The sequence below is a fragment of the Tripterygium wilfordii genome, chromosome 11 (genome assembly GCF_013401445.1).
Source record: "Tripterygium wilfordii isolate XIE 37 chromosome 11, ASM1340144v1, whole genome shotgun sequence".
NCBI lineage: Eukaryota > Viridiplantae > Streptophyta > Magnoliopsida > Celastrales > Celastraceae > Tripterygium > Tripterygium wilfordii.
Genome location: NC_052242.1, coordinates 12943343 through 12960637, shown reverse-complemented (window position 1 = coordinate 12960637; position 17295 = coordinate 12943343). Strand labels below are relative to the sequence as shown.

Below are 17295 nucleotides of genomic sequence, written 5' to 3'. Positions count from 1 at the left end.
CAATACCTGTACATAATCCAGCGTCTTCAGAATTCAGAGGGTAAATTCGATTCTGAATCAGACTTTTAACAGAAAGTTTCTCCATTATCAGCAGAGCAGCGAGTGGTGAATGCCATGATTGAGCTTAGCGACAGTTAGAGACCTTCAAGCAAGCAATTGATACCGAAATTCAAAAATTCCTCGTGATTTCGTCCTTTTGTTCCTGCATTTTTCACAGATGGGCCGGGATGTCTGCTCTTATGTACTAAATGGCCTCCAAGGCCCAAGATCATAGAGCAGATCAAGTTTAGGTATTGATGGGCCTACACTTTGGGGCTCAAGATGGATCAAGAAACAATCATATCATACTGCTATGGAAACAGTATGGATTATTGCATTGTGATTATCTCTAATACCATTAGTAATATATTCATATGGACAAGATTAATATTCTCCATAGGGATGAGAAGAACCCAATCGTGACTTTGTCATTTAAAAGACGTCTAAATTATTTAAGGTTGAGCACTTGAGCTCATAGTCTTATACTTATAAACCACATCGTTGAGTTACACAAACCCAAACCGTAAGACTTTTTATTGGTCTTAACAAAAGCTTAAGTTTGAAGGTTTAGAATTGCACCTAAATATGCAATACTTGTTGGAGTTAGTTCCCCTTTTTGCTTTTCCCTACCGTTCCAAACTATTTTTCCAACGGCAATATCAAATTATCAATGATTCAATATGCTTTGCTTTCCATATTATATTCCAAGTTCTTTTTGAGTGGGAATTGTGTTTGACATTTCCTATTAGAGAAGGCAACAAACCATGTACAGATCCTCATTTGGATAACTTTGGCACATGGGAAGCTCTGTACCTTAATTGGTACTTTATAAATTTAAAAATGCACAACATATTTTTTTTTAATCGAGTACATGGACTATAAAAATATTGTTTCAAATAAAAATCAAACTCAAGAGTGCACACATGGTTCTGACTCTAAAGAAATTCACGAAATATACTATCAACTGATTTTGATAGGAGTGGCAAAAAAAATCAGTTATGAGTCGAACAAATGCATGTGTTTACGAGATATTTACATGCTCGGATTTTAATCCGAATTGAATCTCAGACATACTTAATTGATCATATCTGAATTGATTTAAATTTAGACAAGTAAATCAAATAATAACTTAATACGGATTAGGATTTGGACAAGTAAATCGGATAAAATTTTTGTGTGTTGTAGTATTTGGACCCAAACCTAGTTTTAAATCTGACAAAAAATTTATATTTGAACTAAGATTTCGAACATATAACTTATATCAAATTTGATTTAATCCGGATTGAGTAAATTCGATTATCCGGATAGGATATTTTGAGTCGGCGTACAGTTCAGATAAAAACATATCAGATGACAAAGTAAAGATCCTCACGTTATTAATAACTGTACAAATATGAACGCAATTACGCAACTATCTAGCTAGTGCTTGACAGCGCGGAGATATGCAGTGCCTTTGGATCCAGCGTCACGTGGCATACCGTCATAATTCCTACTATTACAATAATCCAGATCCGCCTTAACGGTCATAATTTGAGGGCATAAGCGTCACTCGGTCAACACTGGGGGACTAAATCCTCATATTTAAAACACATAAAAAAAATGTTAGATAAATTCACAGTTTCTATCCTCCCCTGCAATGGAGTCAGACTGTGGGCCCTGGGTCCTTCTAGGTTGCCGTAATCCCGTGTGGCGTGCACTTCCATTATACCAAACGCGGCAAATCATTTTTACCTTTCCGATTATGCCCTTTTCTCCTCTATTTATCACCATCTTCGTGTCTAGAGCTCCTAACGAAATGTTGCAAGACAGAGACAACTCTATTTCCATGGCGGCACTTTCTTATTCTGCTGCTTTCTTACTTCTCGCTTTCTTACAAGCTCTCAGCATCGCAGGTATATGTCTAGAACTCGTCTTACTTCAACTAAACTGTGTGTGTGTTTTTTTTAAAACATTTCTTGCTGAAAATCAAGCTGACTTGTTGAATTCTCTCTCTGTGCAGACTCGCAATCGTTCATTGGTGTAAACTATGGCCAAGTCGCGGACAACCTCCCCACACCAGCAGCATCCGCGAAGCTTCTCCAATCCACTTATATTCGAAAGGTCCGATTATATGGATCCGACCCGGAGATCATCAAATCCCTGGCCAACACCGGGATCGGAATCTTCATCGGTACTACGAACGGCGATATTCCGGCGCTCGCCTCCGACCCGAACTTCGCCAAAAACTGGGTTAACACCAACGTGGCCCAGTTCTACCCTTCGAGCAACATCATCCTCATCTCCGTCGGCAATGAGGTCATGACCTTCGGCGACCGAAATCTTATCACGCAGTTGGTTCCGGCGATGCGGAATATCCAAAATGCCCTCAACGGGGCGTCTCTAGGGGGCAAAATAAAGGTCACGACAGTCCACACAATGGCGCTGCTCAATGTCTCTGAGCCGCCATCTGCTGGAACCTTTGACCAGATCAACGCGGATGTCTTGAAGGGAATTCTGGAGTTCAACAATGCCACCGGTTCGCCTTTCGCGATAAACCCGTACCCGTATTTCGCATACCGAGGAGATCCAAATCGGCGTGATACTCTGGCCTTCTGTCTCTTCAAACCCAACTCGGGGCGAGTCGATGCGCGCACAAAGATCAAGTATTTGAACATGTTTGATGCGCAGCTGGATGCGGTTCGGTCTGCTTTGAACGGTTGGGGCTTCAAAAATGTTGATGTTGTGGTGGCCGAAACTGGTTGGCCGTACAAGGGAGATCCTAACGAGGTAGGGGCAACCGTTGAAAATGCTCGGACTTATATCGGTAACCTGGTGCACCATTTACGAACCAAGATTGGGACTCCATTGATGCCAAACAAGTCCATGGATACATACATCTTTGCTCTGTACGATGAGAACTTGAAACCAGGACCTGGATCGGAACGAGCTTTTGGGCTTTTCAAGCCTGATCAAAGCATAAACTATAATGTGGGTCTATCGAGGGTGACCCCAAAAGTTCCGGTGGCTCCATCTCCGAATCCAATTAAAGGAGCGTGGTGTCTGCCTAAACAGGGTTTATCAGATGCGGAATTGCAGAGTAATTTGGATTATGCTTGTGGACTAGGGATTGATTGCAGTCCAATCAAACCAGGTGGGGCTTGTTTTGAACCAAATACTGTTTTCTCACATGCTGCTTATGCCATGAATCTGCTCTATCAATCGTCTGGTCGGAATCCTTGGAACTGTGATTTCTCACATACAGCAATACTTTCATCCAACAATCCCAGTAAGTTCTTCTTTTCCTTTTTACTTTTCCCTAGACATGTTCTCTGTAATCTTTTGTCGTCTCTTGGAGGGCTTATTGTTTGTTTATTGGGTTTTTGCACTGTAGGCTACAAAGGATGCAGTTACCCAGGTGAGAGTACATGAGCTGGCGGATTCTCTTCATCGGTGAAGGAATAAAGGTGGTGGGGGTGGTGGTTCATTTTGCTTTGTTAAAGCTTCGTTGGATCTTTCTTTTGTTTGTGATGGCATGTTGAGAAATTCCAATCTTTTTATTTGAAGTTAGAGTATACACTCTCCTTTGTAGTCTGTATGTACATGTAAATTTAGTGATTCTAATCCATAAAAGGTTCTGCCGTTAGATTTTTTTTTCATAGTTCATTTTGCAAAAATCTCTAGGGACAAAATTGTCTCTCAAATGAGCAACATATGATGTGATAGATTCCAACTTATGATGTTGCCAATAATGTTATATTTCTTTTCCCAGCATGCACGCGGACTCTAGCAAATTAAACACCACATCTAAATACAATAAATAGAGAAAAAGGGTTCACTAGTTTGGAATCACCAACTCTCACCACCTTTTGCCCATCCCTCCCAGCAATAGCACCACCATTGTGAGATCGCGTAAGAGTCATTTTATAAGGAAGCATTAAGAGAACATATAGCTCCAAATTAGCATAGTGTGCATTAGCACTCGGCCCAAATTGAAGAACAATGGAAATGAAAGATATTACTACTAGTTCCAAATAGCTAAATTTGAGCCAAAAGAATTGTAAACACAAGCAGGATAGGGCTCTAAATTTGAGTACAAACAAACTTGCGTGTTTGCAATGGAGACATTTTTGGGCCATTACAGCAAATGGACTCGTTCTCAGCCTGTCATAGTAATGGGCTCCTAAGTGTGTTGTTAACTTGTTATACTGAGTCAAACCCAAGCCCGAACTAAGCTCGGAATTGCCCTCATCGTTTGGTAATTTACCAATAAGTCACTTGGACCACGAGTCAGAACAATATGGTTCATGATTCAAATGGGCCTTTGTTTTTTGTGGTTGATTCGAAAGGGCTCTCGATTCAAAGTTTAGATGGACCAACTTTAGGCTAATGGATCGCGTAAAATGGACGCTGTACTTTGTTCGCTTTATACTTTAAAAACCGGAATCCACCGACCACAGCATCACTTTTTATTTATTTATTTATTGGAAGCGCCCACGGTTATTTTATGACTATGACTAGTTTTAAATCCGGAATAGTTACCCGACATACAATATGCAAGTAAGATTGAGTCAAGGTTCATAATAAGATGGTAGGAAGTAGGCCCGTTCTATCAGTTTTGAACCCACGAAACCTAATAAACCCAACAAATTAGTTTTAGATTTAAAAGCTCTCCACATGAGGATCTTTTACTTCTAAGCCTGAAAATATAACCATTAGCTAATGATAAGTTGATACAGCATGATACGATCCCATATCAAAATCATTGAGGCATTGAGGTAGGAGGGGCGATACTAGATAAATAGAACCCATAGCCTAACACATTAATGTTGATTTTCTGGATCTAAACAAGAACAATAAATATGAAGGAACAAATCTATAGAGGTTTCGACTCAAAACAAATAATATCTTAATATATTTAGACTCGTGGACAGTACGAATGTATCCAGAATCCAATTCAATTTATGGAAAACCGAAGTCTTCGTCACCCAAAGTCTTCATCACAGCATCACAGCATCACCACTTGATCGGTTGATCCGATGCGTATGTAAGATGCCCCCTCATCTCGTCTGAACTGCCACGTGGAACCCATAGATCGCCCGTGCGACCTCTCGTAAGAACTAAGAACAAGGAACCTTCTGGATTCCAATACCATTAACCTAGCTCTCTATTTAATATTTATCGATCGTCTTCAGCAATTGATCCCCCATTCACGCCCCACTCTTCTTCTGCTGCATCCGTGACATTATTGTCTCTCTCACAACCTCTCAGGTACTATCTCAATCACCGAAATTTCTGTTTCTTCATTTGGTATCCGATCAATTCGTGATTGGACTGATTTATTTGTTTGGATCAATGCATTTCTTTCCTTCGATGGATAGTATATGATTGATTTCCGGGAAGCTGAACCCCGTTTGTTTGCTGGTAAACCGGAGGGAAAATGCAGGGGAAATTAATTATTAATCTCATATTTTCAAGCTATTTCTTGTTGGGAAACCATGAGAAGTGATTGGAAAAATAGACTCCAGAATCTAATTTTCTTAACTCGGATGAATTCGAGGGCTAATTAAAAATATGATGATTTTCGTTATTTCTAATTGAAACTGGTGTCTTCGTGTACTGATTGCTGTTAAGTGTTAACTTAACTGTGTAATATATATATCCAGATGGCTTCGTCAACTCTAATATGCGACACTGAGGCATGGAAGGACTTGAAGGTAACTAGCTTACTGCTCAGAGGCAGTATGTACCCTTGGAAGTGTTTGATTAATGTCGAGCATATTTCATTATGTAGGACCATCTTGATGATATTAAGAAGACCCATTTACGTGATCTGATGAGCGACACTGGACGATGCCAGTCCATGATGGTGTATGTTATACAATCTTTTACACTTGTTGGATACTCTTAACTATTTTGTTTTGATGTATGGGGAAAAGCCAAATTACAGGGATAGCTATTGGATCACTAGGTGAAATTACAGCATTTGTAGCACTTCATGGGTGTAACATTGAATGTATTTTCTACAGGGAGTTTGATGGGATGCTACTTGACTACTCAAGGCAACGTGCCACCCTTGATACCATAAATAAACTCTACAAATTAGCAGAGGTGAAGTTGGATTGCCTCTAGTTACGAATAGGGTTTTTTGTAACTTGGGATTACCGTAAAGTTGTTTGTTTACTGATGCAGGCAGCATCACTTAAGGAAAAGATTCACCGTATGTTTAATGGAGAGCGTGTAAGTCAATGTTTATCTTCCTTGATTAAGTAATATACGAACTTGTGTGTAATTCACTTCTCGTGGATGGATTATTTCTCTATCCTCTCATTTCTTTTAGTCTGTCGTGTCGTCTTTTCCTTTGAAGAGAATCTGGTTTCTGAAGTTCTTGAAGTTTACTATTTGCTTTCCCTTTTAACACAATTTGGGGTTTATGAATCTGGATTTAATCAGTATTGAACTTTGTTTTGAAAATTTCTAAGTTGTATGTGGCTATATTAACGTTCTGTGTTTTGTTTGGGTGGCATCAGATAAATAGCACAGAAAATAGATCAGTGCTTCATGTAGCTCTCCGAGCTTCAAGAGATGCAGTTATACAAAGTGATGGGAAAAATGTGGTGCCAGATGTTTGGAATGTTCTTGATAAGATCAAAGAGTTCTCTGAGAGAGTTCGTAGCGGCGCCTGGGTAATGTACTGTTGATTTATAACTTTGAAGTTTAATGTATGATGGCTGAGTTGTCATGTGATGTTAAACATGTGTAGGTTGGAGCCACAGGAAAAGCACTGAAGGATGTGGTGGCCATTGGTATTGGTGGCAGCTTCTTAGGTCCCCTATTTGTGCACACTGCTCTTCAAACAGGTTTTTTTTTCTTCTTCGATGTTGTTTATCTGAAACACGACCAATTTAATATACATGTACATATATGTATAATAGAAACTTTTGGCCTAACCTACAGATCCTGAGGCAGCAAAATGGGCAAAAGGACGCCAATTGCGTTTGTAAGTATTTATATTCCACCAGAATTTGATTACATGTATGCATTTAGAATCAGTGTCATAACATGTTGGCATGGTGCCACCTATGAACTCTCTCTGAGGTTTCAAGTGGGACTTGTTCCTGGAGCTGTTTCTTTATTTGTTTCCAACCACGGAGAAGTTGTAGATGGTTGGTTTAGTTCAAGCTCTTTTTAGCTTACTTTTAGTTTGTAACTATCATATTTAATATTTGATATAATATAGATGCCAAGCTAGGATGCACATATTGCTTGGAGACATCAAGCAGCCACTTGATTTCTGAAGTGCCTAACATTTGTAATTTTATTTTATGTTCTTGTTGCAAAGATTTTGTGTTGCAACGAATGGCAGTCATAAAAACTATCATAATGTTGATATGTGCACCCCCTCTCCCTGTCAAAAACAAAAAATGGCAATTCTATCCATGAGATGAGAAAAGGAAAGGATAGGTAACTGTTATTTTACAAAATCTGCCTGACTGCTTAGGCTGTGGCCACAAGCCCCTTCTCTGAGAGTCACAGACAAGGTTCTTATATTTTTTAGTTATGGAATGGATTTATTATGTGCTTGGTTTGGTTTGAGGTTTTCTAGTTTGGCTTCTCTAGAACCATAAATGTATAAATACAATGACTACCTTGATAAAAAAAAGTAAAATTTAGTGCACGAATTCCCACCACTAAAGTGGAGGGGAAATTTGTATGATTTGGAACCTGTGACATTACGTAAATACTAACATAGTTGGTCCTAGTAGATTATCGTTTATAATCTTAATCTTTGCATATGCTGCAGTCTTGCGAATGTAGACCCTATTGATGTCGCTAGAAATATTACTGGGCTTTACCCTGAAACTACCCTTGGTAAGTTCTTTTATTTCTGGCGGTGAGCATTATTAAATACTAGTGATTTAAGCTGTTTTTTTCTTTTCAGAAATTTCACTCCTAATTGGTTTTTTCCTGTGACTATATGCAGTTGTGGTGGTTTCAAAAACTTTCACTACTGCTGAAACTATGTTGAATGCTCGCACTCTAAGGGAGTGGATTTCAGCTGCCCTAGGGTGAGTGCAGATATCACTCTCTTATGCTTTCCACATATTGGTGTTGAGGTATAATTTGAGAATGAGAGATGAGATTGTACATGGTTTTAGAACAATTGTAAGTTAAGCAAGTAATTTTTGAATTGTTCCTTCCCGGTCCCCCTCTATTCCAGAATGTGCCCCCCACCCAACACCCGGCCTTTTTAGGTATTTACATATTATAAATTAAATGTAAAGGTTTGAGATCTTGTGTACTACTTATAGTAATTTCACCTTACCCATGGGATTTGACTTCCCTGGCAGTCTGGCCATAACATGCTAGTGTTTGGGTTTATCTTTGTCAGGCCTTCTGCAGTTGCAAAGCATATGGTGGCAGTTAGTACCAATCTCACGGTATAATTATTCTCCTCAATCTCTTGGTTTCTGAGTCTTTGATTAGAATGGGCTTATGCTGAAACCAAAGTAGAGTGCTTACAGGATTTTGTACTTGCATAAAATGTTGTGTTTAACAATGCAGACAACTGACATATCTTTTAATCATATGGAACATGCATTTTCTTTGCCCTTTTTACAAGCGCATAATTTTTGGCAGTTGACGGTAACAATCAGAAAAGGCTGGGCTTCTCTACAGTGCATTATTTTGAATGCATCTAAATACAAATTTATGTGGTTTATCGTTGGATTTTTACTTGTGGTACTTAGTAACTCTGGCTGCTAAGTCACTTGTGCAAAACACTATACTTGTCTTTTTTTACTTCTCCAGTAAATCTGGTGGATTTCCACCATCTTTATTCTTTTTCTCCCTTGGAGATTTTATAATTAGTATTCTCTGATCACTTCTAAGGCCAGTAAGAGGGTGAGCACGATTCAAGTGTAGAAGAATAATTAATCAATAATTGAGTGATAAACTATGATTAAGCACATACGAGTAAAAGTTCTTATGCGAAACTTTTGGTTTCTTTTCACAGCTTGTCGAAAAATTTGGAATTGACCCTAACAATGCTTTTGCATTCTGGGACTGGGTTGGTGGTCGTTACAGTGGTGAGTATCTTGCCAAGACCTTGGAAAAATTTAGTTTCCATCTTATCCTAGTTTCCATCTTATCCTTCTTGGTAATAAATTGCCCATTGCAGTCTGCAGTGCTGTTGGAGTGTTGCCTTTGTCTCTTCAATATGGTTTCTCAGTTGTTGAGAAGTATGGTAACTTCTGGTTGTATTTTATGGTGGCATTGCTGATTTTTTTTATGCATAGAATATGATTTTTAATGTTCAATTTGGAGTCAGTATGCTTTAAGCTGTTCATTGTGTGATAGCTTTGATTCTTATAGTGTGTGTTAGCATAGTTGCATTCTAGTTGACATTGCAACATTGTGGAATACTTTGCAATTTACATTGTCCAGCATGCAAGTTTTCTGTGGATGAGACATTCGTCTTAAATAAGCAAGCTGCAGCAGCCTGACACATTGTTTTGTTTCCATGGCCACATTTTAGGTTTTCTTTTCTCCATTGTTATTTGCTAATTTGTTAGTCTCTTTAAGCTGCATTTTTCAAGTACTCAGGCTCGTGGCATAGAGACTGGATAGTATAAGTCTGGCTTTCACTATTAATGAATTATTATATGTGTAGTAAGACTTTCTTTCCCTTCATTAAGGTTCTTAAAGGGAGCTTCAAGCATTGATCAGCATTTTTATTCAGCCCCATTTGAGAAAAATATTCCGGTAAGTTTTCAAATAGTAACTCGCTTTTTTTGTGTCAAGATTGTTATATTGCATTACCCATTGATTTTACAAACGTTTTGTCTAAGTTCTATTGAGTTTGATCCATTGATTGTTGCATAGCTCTGTGCCAGTTTTTTTTTGTCCATTATCTGCTGGTAACTTATGATGATGGGCCTTCTGGATAGGAAAGTGATACATGTCCTTGATATTTTTTGACACATAGAGTAACTATCTATCCATGCCTCAGGTACTTTTGGGTTTGTTGAGCGTCTGGAATGTGTCATTTCTTGGATATCCTGCCAGAGTGAGTACTTTTACCCCAAACCACATCTCAACTACATATTTTTGGCATTCTTATTGGTATTTGTTTACTAGCTATCCCATAACACATATTTTGGCTATCCTTCAGGCCATCTTACCTTACTCTCAAGCCTTGGAGAAGTTCGCACCTCACATTCAACAGGCATGTCAACTGTGGTTTCTATGTTTCTTTTCCTCCGCTTTTCAGTTACTTCATCTTACAGTTCTCATGCCTTGGTCACTTAAATTTAGGTTAGTATGGAGAGCAATGGAAAGGGTGTATCAATTGATGGTGTGCCACTTCCCTTTGAGACAGGTGAGATAGATTTTGGAGAACCTGGAACAAACGGTCAGCACAGCTTTTACCAACTGATTCACCAGGTAACTTTCTTGTTGCCATAATATGTTAAAATTTGTGAATGTTTTTCGTGGTATTGTCATTTGTCAACCATTTGTTGAATGTAAAACAATCATTATGAGCTTATATTCTATCAAAATAATTAAGGGTTTTTTTCCCTTCCAAATGACTCTTAACTAAAACCTGGTAAAAGTGAAAATTCAGTTTTCTACTTTTCCTTTACGCTTTTACGTTCACCAAATCTTTATGCAAGTCGGCATCTTTTGTGCATAGAAGCAAAAATTTTGGACCATGTTAGAGCTATGAACCAAAAGGAAACTTTCTTAGAAGCCCAATTTTGTTTGCACAATCGCTATCCCTTGCCCCTGCCAAAAGGAAAGTAAATAAAAAGAAACCTAAAATAGTTGGAGGTGGGAAGGTCAGCTACATTGCTTATTGGCTCATAATTCATAAATGGCACCCTCAGGTAAAACATGTCTGTATTATTGCGTCTGCTCATGTACTGTTATTCAGTATGTGCTTAACCTCTCAATAAAATGCATTTTTGTGCATGCCTCAGAAGTCCTTGTATTGTGTGGCTCATTCTATCTGTGTGCAGAGTTTTAAGCACCTAGAGTAATAAAATTTAGGTGTGCTGCCCACTCATAAACATGCTAATTTAAAATCTTTCTGAGTTAGCCCACCTCTTCAATATTTCTTTCCTGCCTTGATCAGTGTCATCCAATGCTTTTGATGTATGGTACAGCCAATGTATATGTACATTAGAACAGGAAAGCATGTGTTTTGTTTGCTAATAAGTAACTAGGTGCTCGTTGACAGAATTTGAACTTTGAAACGCATGTCATTTTCCATACTAATTATTTTACAGTGATTAACTGTTAATTAGATATGTAAGTTGATTATTGATGACTTGTATTCTTCACATTTTCAGGGACGCGTAATTCCTTGTGATTTTATTGGTATTGCAAAGAGTCAGCAGCCAGTTTACCTAAAAGGTGCCTAGCATAATATCGTGTTGTGTGAACAAATTTTATCATCTATGAGTTGTTGGTTGACTTTTCCATTCTATTGATTGTCTATTGAGGTTGACATGCCCTACATTTTTTTTGTTTACTTTGCAGGTGAAGTGGTGAGTAACCATGATGAGCTCATGTCCAACTTTTTCGCACAGCCAGATGCCCTTGCATATGGGAAGGTAACTTTTATATTAAGTTTGCTGATCTTTCCAGGGGTTGATTGAATACTTTTCTGGGGGAAATTATTTGTGATAGTTGTTGGTGCTAGAAAATAAAAGGCAAAAAGACAAAATTTATGGAATTTGTCTAGCTGCTGGGAAATGATATGTTACTCCTCTTTACATCATCATGTTTTAAGATTTTGCAAGGAAACCGGATATATAATTGAACCTCACTTCCTTGCAGACTCCTGAGGAGTTGCAAAAAGAAAATGTTAATCAGAATCTTATACCACACAAGGTGACTTCGTTTGAACATAAATATGTTGAAGCTTCAGTTACAAGTGATTGATAATATCCTCCTAACATTTCATTTTCTGTTGGATAGACCTTCTCTGGAAATCGACCTTCTCTCAGCCTTCTTCTTCCACAGTTGAATGCATACAATGTTGGACAGGTTTGTGTTCCTTACTCATTTGCCTCTAGAATCAGTTCTGACATATCTAATGTATGGATTGCTAACAGAGTTTGCTATGTTTTCCTATGTGTATCTGTGTTACTGGGTTTTGGTTCTTGTCCTCAAAATGCTACTGTTCTTGTTAAATGGTCCTAGATAAAATTTATATCTAACATAATATCACAATATTGTGTTTCCTTCAGTTATTGGCAATATATGAACACAGAATTGCTGTGCAAGGTTTTATATGGGGTATCAACTCTTTTGACCAATGGGGAGTCGAACTGGGGAAGGTATGTATCTTGGGAACCTTTTGTATGATGTTCCCCTCCTGGACAATGACAATCATGCTACTTTTGAGATCATATTAGTATATATAATCACTATCCCAACTCCTTAACTTCCATCCTCAAATCTTCAATTTTTAATTGCGAATAACTCCTTCATTTTGGGTCCTTTCGCTCCCTCATATTCCTCAGCATATAAGTTTCTAATTTATGAATGCAGTCACTTGCAACTCGAGTGAGAAAGCAACTTCATGCATCTCGTGCAAAGGGAGAACCAGTCGAGAGCTTTAATTTCAGCACTACAACAATGCTGAAAAGATATCTAGAGGTATGTCAAAGCATCATCTTTGTAAAGATAAATAAAATGAATGAATAAACAAAAAACCTAGCCAATTACTGGAAGGTTTGGAGGGCAACACCTTTTTAAACATACATTCTGCTAGTGTGATCTTAGATTTGTTTATCCGTTTAACAGAATATTTTATTTATAAAAAGCAACTTAAGGTGTGTGAGTGTCAAAATGTAACTTATGCTTAACAAGAGGAAGATACCAGTGATAACTAGTTAACTACTGGATGGGTTTCTCCTTTTAGGGAGTAGAACTTCCATTCGTTAAACTATAAGCAACCACAATGGTGGTTTTTTGTTGGGGACAACAAAATGGATTGGGAAACGTGTTTTGCTGATGTGGTTTAACCAACAAAATATATTGGTACAATGGTGTAAATTTGATGGCTCGATTTTTAGTGTAATAGAGGTGGGGGCCAATATTGATTTTTGTGTATTTGTGAGTGTGGTAGATGATGTGGGCCCCAAATGAAGCTAACATGTGGGCAAACATGAGTCCATGCCTACATGTTGTTGCCAACAAAATGGGACCATCAAAATGGTCTTCTTGTGCCAATATTTTGATCGATGCCCCAACAAAATCACACTCATGCCTCAACAAAATGGCATTGTTGTGGCATTAACCCTCTTTAAAAGGACTTCTGCATTTTCAGATAGTGATGTGGTAAATCCGTAAATGGCATAGTGCTGGCAATTCTCTCCTTTATTATTCCTCAATATGAGGATTACAATTAATACTATTAGGAGTACTCTTTGAATGGAAATACTATTAGAAGTGTTGAGATAATATCTGTCCAAAGCAAGATGTTTTTACATATGCCACTATGTTCAGATATGCTCGAGTATGTGCATTGTTCATTATCGGTATCAATATGAAAGTGCTAAAATAATTTTCGCAGCCCAAGTATTTTCTAGGAGATGCCTCTGTCGTAGTAGATATTCGTGAAGGCCAGGCTTGAGTACTGAGGAAATGCTTTATCTTGATTGAATCAGAAGGTCTATGAAAGGTTTCTTGCAAGTTATCTCTCTTAACAATACTTGAATGTACTTTGCAGGCTACCTCGGATGTTCCCGCTGATCCTCCAACTCTTCTGCCCCAGATATAACTGCTTTTTTGCTGAAACAATTCCTCGATTGGAAGAACTTCGAGTCTGTCTTTTCAAAATTGACCTCTTTGTGTGGTCATGAATGATATTCTTGGTTCTAGCTGCTTCTACCAGTTGTATGAGAAGAATCTAAGTCATGATAACTAGTTTTTGGTATCTTTGCAAGTTTTGTGCAAAATTTGGGTTAACTGAATTTTGTTGGAGGAATACATCATAAGCGAGGTCTTCCAGTCAAAATAAATAAAAAATTTAAAAATAAAAAAAAAACCAAAAGCCGGGTGGCCTTTTGACATGTAGTTGCTGTTCATTGATGAAATTGTACGGACTATGATCTGGAACTTTGAAAGGATCAACAAGAGTTGGTTTGGTTCGTATGCTGTCGAATATGGTGGCTTTTAAATGCCTATATGCTGTCAAATGTGTTGTGGTTGTTTGTTTTGATTTTTTGTGCTAGCTTTCATGTAGAATTTTGATAGCAAATTACGTAAGTAGGATATGAATATTATCAATCAAATAATCAAGCAAACAATAATGTTTGTATATTTCAATTAGAAATTTGGATAAGACCATAATAGTGGTATCCATACATTGTTTTTGTTTATCGGGGGCAGTGCCTCTCTATAACCCCCCCCCCTCCCTCCCTTTTTGTAGAAAAAATCCGAAAAAAAGGTGATGGAAAGTCCCAGATTGACGTAATTGTAAATATTTTTTTCGCAATAAGACATCCGCTTTATACACCAAAATGATCTAGAGCATGGTTGGGGGAAGGATAGTTGAGCTTGCAAGGATTTCTAGTAAGAAATTGACTGCTCTATGGCTGTGGAGAACCTCGAGGTTTAGAATAAACTTGCCTACTACTGCTGATCAAGTGGTTGGACCATTGGTTTACTCCTGTACCATTTTATTTTCAGTAGACGCAAGAGATTCTAAATTGAATGACTTATTTAGTTGGAATGTTCAAAGGAAAAGCCTTGAAAAACTGAAACCAGCTCTGCAATGAAACTCAAGCTAAGTAAAAATAACAAGAAGAAGTTCAAGTACTAATCCCAGAAATCTTCCATAAACGCACATACCACCATATCTGTTTCATACTAAGAATCATTTTCAATAAAGGGAAGAACACATTCAATATTCACGAAGCATTTTCGTTCCGAAATCCCATCACTATGAACTTCTAACATCTGAAATATGACAGCAAAAATTGTGGGCAGACCACCACATATTCCACAGAATTACTGAACTAATCAACAAAACGAGGAAACATTAACATATATTTGGTGATTGACACTTGCTATACAGAATCACACACCGGTAGATCCAAAACCTCCGTCTCCTCTCACTGTTTCATCTAGATCATCAACTTCCACGACCTGAGGAGTCATGATCTTCTGAATAATCAGTTGGGCGATCCTATCACCCACTTTCACCTCAAAATCAACATCAGAGTGGTTGAACAAGATCACCCCAACTGGCCCTCTGTAATCAGCATCAATCACACCCGCCCCGACATCAATGGAGTGCTTCCAAGCCAATCCCGACCTTGGTGCTGCAAATACATATCCAATAAGACCTCACCATCAAGAATCGAAGAGAAGAAATCAATTAGATAAAAAGATACATGGAGAAAGATATTACCAATACGGGCATAAGTTCCTTCCGATATAGCAATGCTAAGATCAGTTGGGATTAGGGCTTTGCCTCTGGCTGGTACTTTAGTCTCCGTCGCACTACAAACAAACATAAAACTCTTTGAGCGTTTAAATTACTTAACAAAAAAGGGTAGAAAATCCGAGGATCTACCTCGAGAGGTCGTAGCCGGCAGAGAGAGGGGAGGCTCGTGAAGGCAACACAGCCTTGTCGGAGAGCTTTTTCACCCTAAACAGTGGTACAGGGTTTTCCGAGGCTTCGTGCACGCCATTCTGATCAATCTTCTGAATCTTCGGAGATGGCTCTTTGACTTCAGTACTGCCGTTGCCTCGCTCATCGGCTTGGGCCATTCTGAATACTTGAAGAGAACGAGAAGGCACGCACAATGGATCGTGGGCAAGCTCAATGAGGGCTTCAAAACCCCTATTATAGAGAAAAAGAGGCGCCAATCGTGGTGTTTTCCAAATGATCGCGCCCAGTATTCGCGCTATTTTACTGTAGACGGACCAATGTGGAGACCGTGGAGTGGAGAACTGGAGAGATGTGCTTTGATCCTCCGCCACTACTAATTGGGCCGTCAGTTAGGGCCGTAGCTTCAATAGAATGGGCCACGCCCAATGCCTACTCAGGCCCAGATTACGATAAAAGCTAATTGGGCCGTCAGTTAGAGCCATAGGTTCAATATAATGGGCCATGCCCAATGCCTACTAAGGCCCAAATTACGATAAAAATATTTATATTTTTACCAAAACGAGCAATTTTTTTTGATGGGAATTGAATCATTTGCAAACACCTCAAAAATGGTAGGATTTGATATCTCAAAAGTCAGAAGTAATAGCCTAAATAGGGGATAATATTACGTTGAGTAATAAAGTGAATAAATCACCAAAAAATATATAGGATCTCTCATATTCTTATTCAAATAAAAAAAAATGCTATTTAGGCAGGAGATATGGATGAAATGTCTTATGTGGCATCGTTATCCAATTTATGCACCATATATATGATATATTAGATATTAGATAAGTATAATTGAACTTTTCCTATCGAATATGATTTTAATTTACAATATCTCAAAATAACAACAACAAAATAAGTAGTCCCACAGCAAGACATTCATCTATAATATGATATATTACACGGCAAAATTTATTTTTCAATGTCTAACAATTATTTTAAAGATTTCACTTTTGTTCTTTTAAACATGCGAGAAGGTCGGCTAATATGGTTGTCCATGAGTTAGCTAAGCTTGGAAAATTATCTTCTGAAGATGGTCTATTCATTGAGGAATGTCATCCTTCTATTATGCATTTTGACACTACAAATAAACCTTCTTATTAATGAAATGCTATTTTCTTCTAAAAAAAACAATTATTTAAAAGAAAATTCCGCCTGGACATGTAGCTTATCCCAAGTCTGAATAAAGCATAATGGTTGCGGTAGATCAGCATTAAGGGTAAAACTTTGTCGAAATGAGAATATCGTTAGGGCGTTTCCTACTTGTGAGTCGTGGCATCGGAACCAAAATACATCGAAAAATGAGTGAGAGCTGGCACATGAGTGCCTCCATTATATTCTTATAAACTCATGTAGTTGAACCTAAAATTTTGGATAAAGGTTTTTGATTATGATGAGTAACAAATTTTTTAAACGAAAAAAAAAGTGCACTACAAAGCTAAACCCCTCTCTAAACGGCAAGCTAAACCCCACTCTAAACTGCGCAATTTGTAGCGCAGTGCGCACCTCCGGCGTGCTTTCACGTCTTAATCCGCGCGTGTATATATCAGCAATGGTTTCCAAAACGAGTCGTTTAGTAGTGATTAAGGCTCGGACAACAA

General features: G+C 38.2%; 3 protein-coding genes across 4 annotated transcripts; 2 read left to right on the top strand and 1 right to left on the bottom strand.

Moving 5' to 3' along the window:
- The first annotated feature begins 1660 nt into the window (after positions 1 to 1660).
- On the top strand, positions 1661 to 3670 carry LOC120009556 (glucan endo-1,3-beta-D-glucosidase-like). The gene is made up of 3 exons (XM_038860187.1): positions 1661 to 1931; positions 2039 to 3304; positions 3410 to 3670. The coding sequence occupies exons 1-3, from the start codon at positions 1676 to 1678 to the stop codon at positions 3445 to 3447; spliced, it is 1560 nt and encodes a 519-aa protein (XP_038716115.1). The 5' UTR covers positions 1661 to 1675; the 3' UTR covers positions 3448 to 3670.
- A 1384-nt stretch (positions 3671 to 5054) lies between these two features.
- LOC120009280 (glucose-6-phosphate isomerase, cytosolic) lies at positions 5055 to 14214 on the top strand. Of its 2 annotated transcripts, XM_038859802.1 has the most exons (25): positions 5055 to 5286; positions 5682 to 5732; positions 5810 to 5886; positions 6045 to 6126; positions 6208 to 6255; positions 6546 to 6701; positions 6779 to 6875; positions 6973 to 7015; positions 7820 to 7887; positions 8000 to 8084; positions 8408 to 8456; positions 9032 to 9104; positions 9197 to 9257; positions 9714 to 9780; positions 10028 to 10084; positions 10190 to 10243; positions 10333 to 10461; positions 11370 to 11433; positions 11560 to 11633; positions 11860 to 11913; positions 12001 to 12069; positions 12273 to 12362; positions 12577 to 12684; positions 13604 to 13657; positions 13760 to 14214. In XM_038859802.1, the coding sequence occupies exons 2-25, from the start codon at positions 5682 to 5684 to the stop codon at positions 13808 to 13810; spliced, it is 1761 nt and encodes a 586-aa protein (XP_038715730.1). In that variant the 5' UTR covers positions 5055 to 5286; the 3' UTR covers positions 13811 to 14214. The 2 variants fall into 2 exon arrangements, with proteins under 2 accessions (XP_038715730.1, XP_038715731.1); XM_038859803.1 differs by lacking the exon at positions 13604 to 13657 and having other exon boundaries at positions 5060 to 5286.
- A 657-nt stretch (positions 14215 to 14871) lies between these two features.
- Positions 14872 to 17027, bottom strand: LOC120008828 (deoxyuridine 5'-triphosphate nucleotidohydrolase-like). Its single transcript, XM_038859189.1, has 4 exons — positions 16958 to 17027; positions 15611 to 16019; positions 15446 to 15537; positions 14872 to 15356 (listed from the first exon to the last, which is right to left on the bottom strand). The coding sequence occupies exons 1-4, from the start codon at positions 17025 to 17027 to the stop codon at positions 15112 to 15114; spliced, it is 816 nt and encodes a 271-aa protein (XP_038715117.1). The 3' UTR covers positions 14872 to 15111.
- Positions 17028 to 17295: the final 268 nt, after the last annotated feature.